Source organism: Montipora capricornis, chromosome 10, assembly GCF_036669925.1.
Source record: "Montipora capricornis isolate CH-2021 chromosome 10, ASM3666992v2, whole genome shotgun sequence".
NCBI lineage: Eukaryota > Metazoa > Cnidaria > Anthozoa > Scleractinia > Acroporidae > Montipora > Montipora capricornis.
This window is the reverse complement of record NC_090892.1, coordinates 44,666,264-44,681,263: the sequence shown is the minus strand read 5'-3', so window position 1 is coordinate 44,681,263 and position 15,000 is coordinate 44,666,264. Positions and strand designations below refer to the sequence as shown.

Sequence of the window (15,000 nt, the reverse complement as noted above, 5' to 3'; positions counted from 1 at the left end):
TTTTGTCTCTTTTCGGAACAACTACATTTCGAACGGCTGTACTACCAAGTATCCTCATTTTACTTAATCGAAGTGAAATGTATTCGCTTGCGTTTCGTATGCATTCCAGTGCGGCAGACAATGGTAGTAGTGTCTAAATGTCGCATCTGATCATCAGTAAGATGATAAGAAGTAAGTCTGAGACAACTATCTATCAAGAGGACTTATTAATTTTGTGTTTTAACTAATGAGCTCCTTTCGGAGAAAAAAACAGGAATTTAAGTGGTCCGCGAAATTCAGTTTCCTGAAATTACAGTTTGAATATCGTTTAATCATGAGGCTAAGGCTAGGCTAAATTGTTTTGGAAACGATGCGCCACCTCCTTTTATCTAAAAATCTTATTTTTGGAAAGTTATCTCCGTTTACTCTATTGTAACATGACTCGATGTGTGCATTAATTTACAAGTTATTATTGTCTGCCCTCTTATTCTCTACCCATGCTATCGAAACTAACATTGCATCGTTATTCAACATACGTTATGACACTTAATAATAAATCAAATGTAAACTAGCTAAATGAGCGTTTTCTTCGAATCACTGAGTAGTCGCAGTGTATTTTACTCTGAAGTCTTACAAAAAAACACTTATTTTGTGCTTAAGGCCTGGGCGCGTCAGGTGTTTGGGTAACTACAATCACAACTACATTCAATGACAGTTAATGTCACATGACAACCTATGACATCATCGCTTCATGTACTCTTCCTTCTTTTTTTCAGACATCGATGAGTGTGCAGCAGATACCGATCGCTGTGATCAGATTTGTTCAAACACCCCAGGAGGTTACAATTGTTTATGTCAAAACGGATTTAAATTGAGACGAGATGCTTTAAATTGCCAAGGTAATCAGGTTCTTTCCATTCTTGTTACTATTGTATATGTTTGCTGAAAAGAAAAAAACTGAAAACATTTAACCGAAGGAAAAATGTCAGTTATCTCAATCCGGCAATATACAATCTGTACTTGGGAATCCAACAAATTTTAACCTTTGCAAAAAACAGAAAAAAGAAAGAGCAAGGCTGATATAACGGTTAAGAAATATATTATATAAAGACAATACTTCGAAAGGGACGGCCTTTCTTCATCAGGGTGTCAGTTAGGGCAGGTTAACACGATAAGATTTTCTTCGCGTGTGACAAGCGCACGAAATGACTTAACGATTGCCGCAGTGTTTCAAGACACGTTTTAACATGCTACGCCAGTTTTTCTGAGGTACACGACAATCGTAAGCGAGTTGTAGGTTTCATTTACATGAACCAGTTGGTGTCATAAGCCTGTCGTAAGCTTGTCGTATGTGACAGAAATCGCACCGTGTAAATCGGCCCTTAGAAGTAATGACTACGGTTTACAGAGACGTTACAGTGTGAAAATTACATGGCGTGTGTTATATTGCAACACTTAATTGAGATAAGGAATTTAAGGGACTTAACGGATGCGGTATAATAATAATAATAATAATAATAATAATAATAATAATAATAATAATAAAAGCAGCAATAAAAACTTAAATGATATAACGGTAAAGAAATATATAGGGAAAGAACGGATTCCATTTCATCTTTGTCACTAAGATCTAAAGGTTCAAAGGTGTTAGCTGTGTTTATGAGGTATGCTTTTCTTGCCTTGCGTACACTGATCACGATTAGAATGATTGAGTTCGAATGGAATAAATGAAATGTCTTTGGTGGTGTCATAATTAGTGAGGAAGTGCTCTGAAAGTGTGGCAGGCCTACAGACGTCGGTAGGTTTGTCAACTGGTCTGCGGGGTTCGTTAAAACGATCTTTCAGTCGTCGTTTGGTGTCTCCAGTGTATGGCAACCATTGCATTGTACATTGTACATTTTAACCTCTCCTAAGGGACCAACTAGTTTAGGTCCTATGGGAATGTCCCGGCATATGAAGCTTAGAAGTCGCTTTCACGTCTTCTTGGTTTTTACCAAAGACCCGTAGGCTGGGTTGGTTTGGGGGGGGGGGGGGGAGTTCGGACGAACCCCCCACTGCAAGAAGAGGTCCGCTTTAAAAAGCCAGCAAAAATTGCGTTCATAAATGCGATGATCACAGCTTCACTAGATTTTAAAGTTTACTTATCTCATCTATAACTAACTCAAACTACGTATATCTTTTAATTTTTAAACTTAAACTAGTGAGCAGCACACTGCGAATTGTTCTTGTAAAACGTGTTTTATTCTCTGACGCGTTTCGTCTAACTTACGCAGACTTCTTCTTCGGCTTAGACAAAGACAAGCGCTATAAGCCTATAGGAACCGAGGTGAAACGATAAAATTCCTTCAACTTACACGACGGAGGAAGATAGGAAAAAGTTTTTAGTCGACTTGTGGTTACTAAGGTAATGATTAATACAACTAGTCGTTTGGTCCGTTTACAGAGAAAAGCCTGCGGGCCGGTACCATCACGGTTAACACTTGTGGAGGATATCATAGGTGACGGTGAAAATTATTTAAACGCAACTACTACCGGCCGTTTCCACCTATTGAATATTAAACTACAAAAACAACTCTATGTAAATCATCTCGTCTTTAAACTACAACTTCTGTCAATGACGAACCAAGCGATAAAACTGTTCATCAAGATTTTCCATACAGTACGGCAAATAACTAAAGGCCGTTTCAACCCTAAAAGCCTGCTAGATTACTTTGTCTTCGTTTTTGCCATCATTATAGCAGAAGCATAAGGATAGCTTTCAACACGAAAACGTGTTGAGATGCTCCCCCAGGACTTTTCGGTCCCAGCCCTAAGTTAAGGGACGGGGTTGAGAACCAAGATTTCTTGAGGTAAACAATATTCAAGACTAGCTCCCTACAAAATTTTCGTTTGCTCTCCAGTGAAAACCAGAGTATGATATCTTTAATACCATAAATGCTTTTACAGTAAAAGCAAACGATAAAAACCGACGTTTCGGAGTAGTCATGACTCCATTATCAAGGTAAAAGTTTAAAACATGCAAATAACAGTATTTAAGCGATGTGGCGCGAAAATTAACATAATAGGTGCGAAGATTACACGAATACTTTCGCACGAATAGAGTCCGATTGCACGTTCAGGTTTGGCTTTAAAGTTCTTATATAAAGCATTTCATACAATAAGCAGTCAAATTTGTTCTTGCACTTCTTAAGAACTTCAAAGCATTTCAGTAGGTCCTGAGGGATCTTCCCGTGTACGTTCTTGCAATGTTTGGCAATGGCCGAGGACTGTTGTTTATGTCCTTTTACACGATTGTGTAAATGTCCGCGTGTGTATCCTATATAACCTGCATCGCACAGGTCACATTGGTATTTATAAACAACACACTGTTCATTTACGATCGATGGCTTTGCTTCTTTCACATTCCCTCTTTACCAACGTACCCTTGGATGAAACAATTGAGATACTCGCGAACAGAGCTTTTGACAACGACTGGTTTAATTCAACCTATGACCTGAACCTGACCAAAACGGACCTTGTTGACCTTCTCAGTGTAGCTACAAAAGGACAACTTTTCCAGTATAATGGAGCACTTTACGAACAGACGGATGGTGTGGCCATGGGTTCCCCCCTTGGTCCCCTGCTAGCTAATGTGTTCATGTCTTCAATTGAGGAAAACCTCGAGCGAGAGGGTAAACTCCCTTCTTTCTATCGAAGGTACGTTGATGATACACTTACTATCATGCCAAATATCGCAACAGCATCCAACTTCCTGAACACGCTTAACAAGGCACATTCTTCCGTAAAATTTACGATGGAAACCGAATGCAATGGCATGCTCCCTTATTTGGGCATCCAGTTACTGAACCGATCGCCCCAAATAGAGACAAAGGTGTACGTAAAACCCATGAATTCAAGTCTCCTCTTACATTACCAAAGTCACGTTGACAATCGGTACAAACAGGGTTTACTCCGAACTATGCTGGGTCGAGCACATAGTTTATCTTCCTCTTGGTCACACTTCTCAGACGAATGTGACCGATTGAAGACAGTATTCTCGCGTTTAAAGTACCCCAAACACCTCATCGACTCTGCCATCAAAAATTTCGTTGACTCAAAGGTTTGTGACCAGCAGCGACCATTATTGCCAACTAAAGAGACGGACACAATTCGAGTGGTTCTACCATTTAAAGACCAAACCTCAGCAAATTTTGTGAAAGGACAACTCAAGGATCTGAGCCTAAAAGTGAACACCAACATCCAGCCCGTATTTGTCAGCCGAAAAATTGATCAAGAACTGAATGTGAAAGAAGCAAAGCCATCGATCGTAAATGAACAGTGTGTTGTTTATAAATACCAATGTGACCTGTGCGATGCAGGTTATATAGGATACACACGCGGACATTTACACAATCGTGTAAAAGGACATAAACAACAGTCCTCGGCCATTGCCAAACATTGCAAGAACGTACACGGGAGGATCCCTCAGGACCTACTGAAATGCTTTGAAGTTCTTAAGAAGTGCAGGAACAAATTTGACTGCTTATTGTATGAAATGCTTTATATAAGAACTTTAAAGCCAAACCTGTACGTGCAATCGGACTCTATTCGTGCGAAAGTATTTTTGTAATCTTCGCACCTATTATGTTAATTTTCGCGCCACATCGCTTAAATACTGTTATTTGCATGTTTTAAACTTTTACCTTGATAATGGAGTCATGACTACTCCGAAACGTCGGTTTTTATCGTTCGCTTTTACTGTTTTATCTTTTAAGAAATCTCTTTTAATACGAATGCTTTTACAATTACAGATATTAACGAGTGTATAGATGAAGACTTGTTCAGCTGCACAGACGAGTTCCACAAGTGTGTGAACACACGAGGATCTTACAAATGCGAATGTGATAATAACCTATACTTCATTGACGGAAAATGCAGAGGTAAATTATAAAAGTAATTAACTCTTTCTTTTGCGGAATTACAAAGAGGGTAAAACACACAGACTGACTTAAACAGCGAAATTCAACCATTTGAGGTATGAGAAGACTAGCTGTATCGGATATTGCCTTGTCAATATGACAGCAAGTCTATCTCGATTTCCTCTGCTGTAACTATTGCTTGATTGCAACCAGATACAGATCTCAACGTCAACGGTGATCATATTGACAGTGTACACAACCTTTTATTGATCAGCACCACCTCCTGCTATGCAATCCTAGCTACATGTACACTGAGGAAACTCAAAAACATACTACCATTTAGCAATCGTAAAATCGTAGTACAGTCTCTTGTTTTATCATTATTTTATAATGATTTTGTACTCTATCCAATCCCTTTGGGTTTAGTCAAAAAAAATGGAGAAAGAACCGAAAGCGGCTGCCAGTTTTGTATTTGGAGGATATGTGTCATGATGGCTTCATGTCATCAAATTGAACTGGTTACCTGCGAAACAACAACTCGAATGGCATACTCTGAAGTCGCACAGAAAACACTGCACGATCCTGAAACTGGCCTATAAGTACTTGGATGTTAAAAGATTTAAGCATGAAAGAACTCTGCGATCAAGTGCAGGAAGAATGCTGAAAATACCCTTGATATCAAACACTTTTCAAGATCGAGTAGCGTCAAGTTTTAATTAACTGCCCATTACCATCAGAAACTGTAAAGACCATAAACAATTTGTACAGCATACTTTCAAATTTTTATCAGCGCAAGCCACAAAAGATCGCATGTTTTTCGATATTTCTTTTTTTTTTACATATTTTTTATTTTAGATACTCTTACTAATTTCGACATTGCAGGTGAAGCGCCATTCACGTGGATATACTGCAAAAAAGTCGTTATTATTATTATTATTATTATTGTTATTATTATTATTATTATCATTATTATCATCATCATCATCAATTGGGGTAAACAAATCAGAAAATGGTCTTACGGTACTAACATATTAACACAGTCTAATATCCAAAAGACATTAAACTGTATTGATCTATAAACCATCACGTTTACTCTGGCATCTGGTGCAAACTACCAATATAATATATGTCCCTAGAATCGTGAAACATCTTTGAGACTACCGGTAAATTTTTATGTGCCTTTCTTAAGCTATAGACCCTTAGACTCTTTTTATCAGCCATACTAAAAATTTTTTAACAAAATCAATTATTTACATTTAAAAATTTAATAGCCGGAGCATTAATGTAGGATACCAACATGCCTAATTTCATGTAAGTTGCCGGATGACCTATGTTTTGCTGTCTTGGGTCTCAGGAAAAAATTCAAGTGTGCCATGCATTTCGTTGGAAAGCCTTAAGAATTGACCGATACGTGACGACACAATCGAAAGATTGACCCTGATATTTGAGCACTACATGAAACCCTCACTTATAAGTCTAATATGTCTTTTGGTCAAGACCAACAAGAGCCAACTAAAAATGATGTCAAAAATGGTCAATAATCAATCAAAAACTAGGTGTAGTGGGGGCAGATCACCTAGTGGATCTTCATTTGTCCTAGCAATCCTGTTCTAATCCTGCAAGTTGTTCGTAACTTAATTGAATGAACTGTTGAAGTGAACAATGATGGTTTGCGTTTGTATGTCCGCTTCTTTGTTTTCCTCGTTGTTTCTTTCTCCTCGCAGTGAAAACCGTTTTGTTAAGGAATGCACATTACTTTTGTGAACAGGTCTGGCTAAAAATCAAACAGCTCCAGTTCCTACGCTAACTCCACCACGGGTGCCATCAATAACAGAAAAAGAGCAGGCAGTAGAGATGTCACTTACAGCAGATGACGACGTAAGTAAATAAAGCCGCTCTGTAACCATCTTATTTTGGATTAAGGTTCCTCTTTTCCTAAATAGCAAAATGAGACGCTGAGGATTTCAGTTTCAAAAACTACCTCGCTCATGTAACTCCCTATTCACCGAGAGTTCACTCCATTGTGACTGAATCTGTGAATTTGGATTGTCCTTTCTTTGATCAGTTTAAATGGGACTTCAACACCGACAAGTCTTTTAAAGATACAATGGCATCTGTTACATCCTCCTACTGTAACAGCAGCAGAAGCGAATGTGCACTTAAAGACCAAAGAGGAAAGAGGTATGTTCTTTCCATCATCCTCGTCATCTTCGTTGTCGTCATTGTTGGATTCCTTACATGCTTTAATATGCAGGCTTTAAATATAAACTGAGCAAATACGTATTAGTTCAGTGTCTGCTTCAGTAGGTAGATAATATATTTTTCATTGTATCTCCTTGTGTTTCATTTTATTATGTCACTATTACGCCATTTTACCAAGGTCAAGAAAACGCGCAAAATATGTATGTGTTATTTGCCATCTGGGAGGTCCGTATAGCGAAAAACTGTGACCGAGGTCTTGAAAATGCTGCCCGAGGCCGCAGGCCGAGGGCAGCTATTTCAAGAGCGAGGTCAAAAATTTTCGCTATATGGACGGACCCTTAGCCGGTAAATAACTTATTTATTTTTTTCATCTCTCTCGCCCTTCCTCTCTGAAATCACTTTTTCAATTGTTGACTCGCACCGCGCTTGATAGCGAATGCTGTATTAAAGCGACTTACAAACAGAACGTTTCAAAGAGGAATATTTTTATTTGAATTCTAATTCCACACCTCTTGTGTAATGAAACGTAACTTCTGTATGTAAACGAATTGGTGTAAAAAAAATTGAAATTTAAGGTCACCACACCAGCTCACGCAACAAAGGCTAGGATTCCGCCAGCCGTGAGCTGGCCGGATGGAAAAATTTCGCCCGCTCCCGGAAGTAATCAGATTGCAGGATTTGTTGAATTCCGCCCGCGCACGCGCTGAGAAAAAAAAGAGAAACGGTAATACACTGCAGTGTCCCAGTTTGACAGGCGTAGAACAGAGCAGATATGGTCGGAACGAGAGTTTTTTCAATAAAAAAAGTTGTTTTCTACACGATGCAAACCCCGATAATGTAGCCTGTCATCACCTGTCGCTCGTCATTTCGTTTATCCAGGACAAGTTGTTTTCGTCATTCGCACGCGCCCGCGGCTAATCAATATCATTCTGAGTCAATGCAGGAAGAAGCCAAAATACCAGAAAATGGCGTAATAGTGGAATAATAAATCGGATTCCCTTATTGAAAGGTTTAACATATAATACATGCGGACATTTTGCTCGTTGCTGGTATCTTTCAGAGCCACTTTCGATTTGTATGAGCCTGATCAAGTACATCTCCTTCCTGGTTATCCTAGCAACGTTTCGGGTTCTCTTCAAGTCGCCTTCTACGTCCAGCAGCCCCTGGGACTCTTCACGGGTAATCACTCTGTATTACCAAGCAACACATTACTTCAAATTGTTGTGTCGTTCAAGTCAGAACTTGAAAACGCTATTGGAGCGAACATTACCAGTGTCAAAGCTACATTTGCATATACAACGCCGTTGCCGACGACACAAGTACAGGAATCTGATCATGAAAGCAGCAACAGTACCAAGTTGATTGCGATTGGTGTTTCTGTTGCAGTGTTTACACTGCTTGTCGTTGTTTGCATTGTCATCTTCGTTTGGCGGTGAGTTCCCTTCATTCACTACATTTTGTTTTCGTACGGAGGGTGTAATTTGAAGGTGGCAGGTCACGGGTTGCCGGTCGTAGGTCGCAGGTTGCAGGTTAGAATTTCACTTAAAGATTTCCTCAAGTACCGTTGATATAGTTTCAATCGGGAGCCCATGAGTAGGAGCGAGCAACTCCCATAGTAAGCCTACGTCACGGCATTTTTACAGACCGATCTATTTTTAGACTATCTTTTCCGCCAAAAAACAAAGGCAGTTCCGGCTCGGTGACGCCATGACGTCAAGTTAGTTCCTTGTGATTGATCATCGGGCGCCCTAGGGAGTCTCATTCGCGGGAAATTCAATCGAAAGATAAGTCGGTCCGTGAACTGAAACGCCGTGACAGAAATATCACAGATATATAGGCTGTTGTTCGCTCCAAGTCATGGGCTCATAGTTTTGATCCATTTCAATAGCTGACTTAGTGTTCAGCGAGGTCCATGTTTGTGTGTAATGCAATGGACACACTAGACGGAGCACGTTGAGAGTTGAACATGGGAAGTCAATAGTCAATGTATTTATGTTCCGTAAACGTTAGCGATCAGAAAACCTAAATAAATGAACACAACGCTGAGTACAAAGAAGTTTTGACAGTTTTCAGCAAACTTCCGTGATCGCACAGGAATCCACAGCGAAGCCCTTTGTTTGTCTAAGTGATCAGATGAACTTTACTGTTTTCCCAGCAATAACTTGACGCGCAAAGATTGCGGACATCGTGAATGACGGCTCTTCGGCAGCATTTTTGGTTTTGTTTTATCACACTTACACGACTCGACAGTGCAAAAAATATACTGAAAGTTCATTGGTAGTAGTTACTCAACGTGTTCCCACCCGGTGCGGTGTCGATTGCATTACACGCGAACATGGACCTCTCTGAAAAGTGAACTGAATTGAAACTACCGGTATATCAACGATACTTCAGGAAATCTTTAAGTGAAATTCTGACCCGCAACTTGCAAATTACACCCTCCGGAATTCTTACGAACTTGAATTCACGAGAATCCTCAATCTTCTTTTCTCCTTTACAGTACATGTCGAGCCAATAAAAACAATTGTTATTTCAATTAAAACATTTCTTCGTTTTCGATTGGCTTACGTTCAGCTAGCCGATCCGACAAAGTCATTCATGTAGCCTGCAAAGCAAGCATATTCTATGCCGCCATCTTGGATTATGAAAGAGACGGATTATGGGACGGCCAGCCAAAAGAACGACTATCAACTTGTAATTGTTGGGGGTTGGGTGGGTAGAGGCCCGCTTCTCGCCCTGATCCGTACTCGGCGACTTTGTCTTCGTGACAGGTGCTTGCAGTCGATAAATGCATCATTAGCTCAGTTCTTTTCTTATTAAGTAAATGACGTCAAGGTCTATCGACCATTAATTTTTACTGCACGAGTGACTGCACTTCATTTGACATCAGTTATGAACCTTAGGGCCTCCACAGACGAGGCAAGTTGTTATCGACGACCATTTTCAGCCGACAACTTAATTGAATACACAACTGTTAGTGTTAAGGCCGGGGCAAAAGGCTTTAACATTTGCTTCAACATCTGTTAGATTAATGTGAACATAATAATAAATAATATCTAATAATAATAATAATAATAATAATAATAATAATAATAGTTTATATTGCCAAAAGATAAAAGTACATATCTTTTGTTACATTCTGATCGCCTATCTACCCTAAAAATTAAACTAGTTAAGGACGGTGCCTACTATCGTTATTGCGCATACATTATGCGCATCTCTAGATACTCGAATTCCCTATCGGTGATGCTCACTAATACAGGGATATTTTTGCGCGGTTTAAAACTATCCGGATAAAGTACATCTTAGTAAGTAGTCTTGGTATCCAAAAAGAAAATTGGGGGTAATTATGCATTTTTGAGAGATAATTAAGCTTCACTTTGAGAAAGAACGCAATACATTGCTTTGTACCTTAAAGCTTTTTACAAATATTATTCATGAATTATATTGGGAAAATGCGTGGTTACCCCCCATTCTCTATTTGGATTTCAATAACACTTGTTAAGATCTACATTTCCTGCATAATCATAATCTGGGGCAAAAATACCTTTGAATTAGTAGGCACCGTCCTTAAGGCCCAGGCAAACAGCTTTAACATTTGCTTCAACGTACGTTATATAGATTTTGTTGAACATAATAATAAATAATGTATAATAATAATAATAGTCTTTATTGCCAAAAGATAAAAGTACACATCTTTTGTTACATTCTGATCGCCTATACGCTCAATAAAAATCTACCTCAAAAATTAAACTAGTTAAACTACAAATGCATGATATAAAAACTACGGAGAAAATACATTATTTTGTGTTTAAAACTGAGTCTATTTACATAAGATGTCATAAATCGTTCGGTATTACCCTTTACTGTTTTTTTACGCAGATTATATTTATTCTCCTTTTTTTGGTGGTAAATTTGAGCCTAGGGATGTTGAAACCGTTTCCGATTGAAACATGTTGAATCGATGTTGATGAGTTGAACATGGTTCAACAAAATCGAACAGATGTTGAAGCAAATGTTAAATCCGTTTTCCCGGGCCTTTGAAAAATGCTTTTTCACATAAGAAAAGTTTAGTTGTCGACAACCAGTACGTTTTGCGGGAGCCTGGGAAAATAGCCACAAGAAATGAAAAACTCCTGACTGTAAAAATCGTTTGCGTCAATGCGAAACACAGGCGCTCAGTGTGAGGGAAAGTCAAACATGGCCGACAAAAATAGAAGTATTTGTATGGAAATCCCCATTAAAGACTTAAAGATATAATTATATGAAAAAATTATCTATTAAAAAGCTTTAACTTGTTGCCATTGTGGGTCGCTTCATTCCTGTGTGGGTTTTTCCAGATTTAACGCGATTTGAATCATTTTTCAATTACTCGGTTGCCAACGGTATTATAAAATCCCAAGGCTGCACACTCCATTCTGAGAAGCCCACCAAATTGAGTCAAATATTCCTTAATAAAATGTTTCCATGGTTACAATTTCACTTCAGAATCAATTGACAAAGATTAAACTTTCATTTCAACCCATCAACAACAGCAAGGGGAGCCCTTAGAGCGACCTCAGGCGGTAGTTTGTTCACTCGATCGACAAAAGTGCGCGCAGGCCCGTGAGGCCGATTTCGTCGCTTTTAAGGACGTTCGCGCCCAAAAAGTTCCCACGTACAGATCTTTTTTAAACTTGCCACGCAGAAAGGTAATGATCTACTTTTGTCACAAAGGCAAAAACAAAAAAAAGGGGGGTCACCATGCTCGTTTTCGAGATCATGAGGTGCACTCTTAGAAGCTTGCGTTACTTTTATCCGATCTTAGCTTACAACTGTCAGCAATAAAAAAAGCTACATTAGTTAAATTTAGATCAGGTAAACGTACTCAATTCAACATAACTAATATAACTAAACAAACGTTTGCAGCTGATGTCTTTTCTGAGGCGAAATAGACCTTGAAAAACGATAAATACTAGTCTAAGAAAGAAAACTTCGGTCGCACGAGAGCGTAAAAGGCGAAATATTTGTAAAATCGCTGCGAAGTTCTCAAAGTGATTGTCTATTCACACTGTCACGCCATTGCGTGACATTTCCGAGAAGACCTGGGTCCACAGCTATCCCATGATGCCACATGCTTTCACGTTACAGCCAGAAAAGCAAATGCAAACAACATATTAGATTTTCTGTGCACATTTTTGTTTTTTATTTTGTCCAAACTTCATACACTGAGTGCTCATGAATAGTGTAAAAAGCCCATATAAAATGCTTATTGACTGAGTTTAGGTCGGGCCGGACAGGAAAAAAATTTAGCCCTCGGTCATGGAGCACGGACCTCGCTGTGCTCGGTCCGTACACCATGAGCTCGGACCAAATATTTTCCCGTCCAGCCCTCCCACTCAGTTAATAAGTACATATTATGAAGCGGAAACAACATGTTTAGTCCTTCTTTAGTGTGTGGAATAAACGTTTGCTTAGTGCAACTGCAAGACATGTATGACATGGGGGAAAACGTCCGTCATAGCAATTGGATGGTTAGTTTTTTTGCAAACTATTTAACTTAGAGAAGAAACGAGTGAGTTTTACATCAAGAGCGTGTTTTGTTATAGCCTGCTTGCGGGCTAGTTTTGTTATCTTTGAACTGAATTTATTACCAAAGCTACCTCAAAACGGAACAGGACATTACAAAATAATTCAACGTGTGAGCCAAAGGGCCACTGCTAGCAGGACGTCTGAGTGACCCTTTAAATGGTCTACATGACCCCCCACTTGATGAAATTAACTGGAACGCTGCAGTTCAATACCACACCCACCCCATCTGGTTTTGTGTAACACGTACCACAGGTAACCCAGTCTACGCTCATAGATCGTCTAGTTTTCTTCGGTCTTTTATCTTAGGTCTTTTATCGGCCGTGTTGGCTTTCGCTCACACTTAGCTTGGGGAGCCCGCTGTCTGCAAAATAGATAACTTGTTTACAGACGGGAGAAAGGCAGTTGTCGATAACAAAACGGGCAAGTTTGTCATTGATAAATGTAGTTTTCCTTTTGAAAAGGAAAACTACTTTGTTGTCGAGGGCTTGATTTTTCGCCTTTTGTAGTCGATAACTTGATTCACACACACGATGTTTTTTCATCGATAACTTTTTGATATCGGCAAGTAAAAACGACTAGTTATCGATAACAACTTGTTTCGTCTGTGAAGGCCCGGCCTTAAGGCCCAGTAATATGGGCAACATTTTCGTGCAACTTGTCGCGCAACAATGTTGAGTTGCAAGTTGAGATGGTTTGTTGCGCGTATTACCACCTTCTAGCGCAACAAATTTCTATGTTGCAAAAAGTAAAAGCTACGTCTACTTTTGCAACATCAAAATTTGTTGCGCAAGAAGGTGGTAATACGCGCAACAAACCATCTCAACTTGAAACGCAACATTGTTGCGCGACAAGTTGCACGAAAAATGTTGCCCGTATTACTGGGACTTTAAGTTATGCGGTACAATATAATAAACTGAAATGATATAATGGTAAATAATACATAATATCTGACCTGCCAATCGCCCTTACTCGCAGTCGGAGACTGAATTACTAAGGGCGCAGCTCAGCGAGGTCGGACCGAAGGAGCTGTGCTACCGGCTAGGCGCTCAGCCCCTGAACACGACCCATGTATGACCTCGGAGCACAGCACCACAGCCTGATGGAATGGGCCGGGAGTCGATTTTGAGGAGGGAGGAAAACCGGAATACCTTGAGAAAAACCCTCGGAGTCCGATTGAGATCGACTGAAACTCAGCCCACATACGACCCGAACCAGAGTTGAACCCGGGTCACTGAGGTGGGAGGCACGATTGATGACCACTAAATCTCATCTTTTTTGTGTGTTAGCGGTGTTTATAGGGTGTACTTTTGCTTGCGTTGCCGTACGATCTCGATTGGAACGAATGAGTTGAAGTGGAGTAAGTGAAATGTCGTTGGCGGTTTGATCATAAGTGAGGAACTGTGGTAGGCTTGGAGACGTTGGTAGGTTTGTCGACTGGTCTGCGGTGTTAGTTAAAACGGTCTTTGAGTCTTCGTTTGGTTTCTCCAATGTATTGTCTATGGCAACGTTTGCATTGTACCATGACGATAACGTTTTTGAATTGCTGTTCATGTAATGAGTAAGGGAGTAGTGACACAGAAATCGCTTTTTTGAACTGTTCTGTGAGTGGCGGGTTAACCGTTGTCGTTTGACAGAGGAGGTTTTGCCATTTGTCGTGAAATGACAGAAAGAGTGGGTCGCTGTTTAGTCAGGTAACACCCTTGAAACTTTAGGTCTTACTAAGAAAGATGAAATGTAGTCCATTCTTTAACTATATATTTCTTTAGCATTATATCATTTTAGTTTTTATCGTTTCTATTGTTGTTATTATAAGTATTTTAGTATTTATTAATAATAAACCGCATCTGTTAAGTCCGTTAAATTAATTCCTTTTCTTCATTACTGTATCATATTACACGATATATCACTATTCATATTGTAGTGTCTCTGTAAACCGGCGTCAATACTAGTAACTGAAACCCTGATAAAGAAAGGCAGTGCCTTTCGAAAGATAAGTTAGGTGCATCCGATTCCTGTTTTGTCATCGACGGAGTATTTTAAAGTAGTACATTGTGGGGAGAATTTTTTTGTACCCTTTTCTAGTATTTGTTCAGTAATTAAGGTATCACACTAAGTATTTTGACTGTTAACTTGTTGCTAATAATTTTATTAAAAACATTTATGGAATGCATGTGTTATCTAATGCAATGTCAGGTATGTGGGATAACAGTTACGGTAGCCTTTTTTGCTGGATAGCCAAACAGCCTGACTGCCCAGCTTGTAAACCTCGGGATATTGCCGAACGGTCACCCATCCAGGTAGTAACCCCGTCCAACAGGACTTGACTTTTCTTGGGCAAGTCGTCATACAA

The 15,000-nt window shown here is 39.5% G+C and overlaps 2 protein-coding genes across 4 annotated transcripts in view; both read left to right on the top strand.

Moving 5' to 3' along the window:
* The window catches only part of LOC138019759 (mucin-like protein), a 76,422-nt gene that overhangs the window by 60,138 nt on the left and 1,284 nt on the right, over positions 1 to 15,000 (top strand). For all 3 annotated transcript variants that reach the window (XM_068866634.1, XM_068866633.1, XM_068866635.1), the window contains 5 exons: positions 756 to 878; positions 4,770 to 4,898; positions 6,646 to 6,755; positions 6,943 to 7,058; positions 8,140 to 8,511. In XM_068866634.1, coding sequence (XP_068722735.1) covers positions 756 to 878; positions 4,770 to 4,898; positions 6,646 to 6,755; positions 6,943 to 7,058; positions 8,140 to 8,511 — 850 coding nt within the window. The remainder of the gene's footprint in view (positions 1 to 755; positions 879 to 4,769; positions 4,899 to 6,645; positions 6,756 to 6,942; positions 7,059 to 8,139; positions 8,512 to 15,000) is intronic.
* Positions 3,427 to 4,588, top strand: LOC138018885 (uncharacterized). The gene has a single exon (XM_068865560.1). It carries the CDS (start codon positions 3,578 to 3,580, stop codon positions 4,586 to 4,588), a length of 1,011 nt encoding a protein of 336 aa, XP_068721661.1. The 5' UTR covers positions 3,427 to 3,577.

What these genes read in the sequence shown, in the direction of transcription:
- LOC138018885 (XM_068865560.1), top strand. Translation starts at nt 3,578, where the DNA reads ATGGGTTCCCCCCTTGGTCCCCTGCTAGCTAATGTGTTCATGTCTTCA.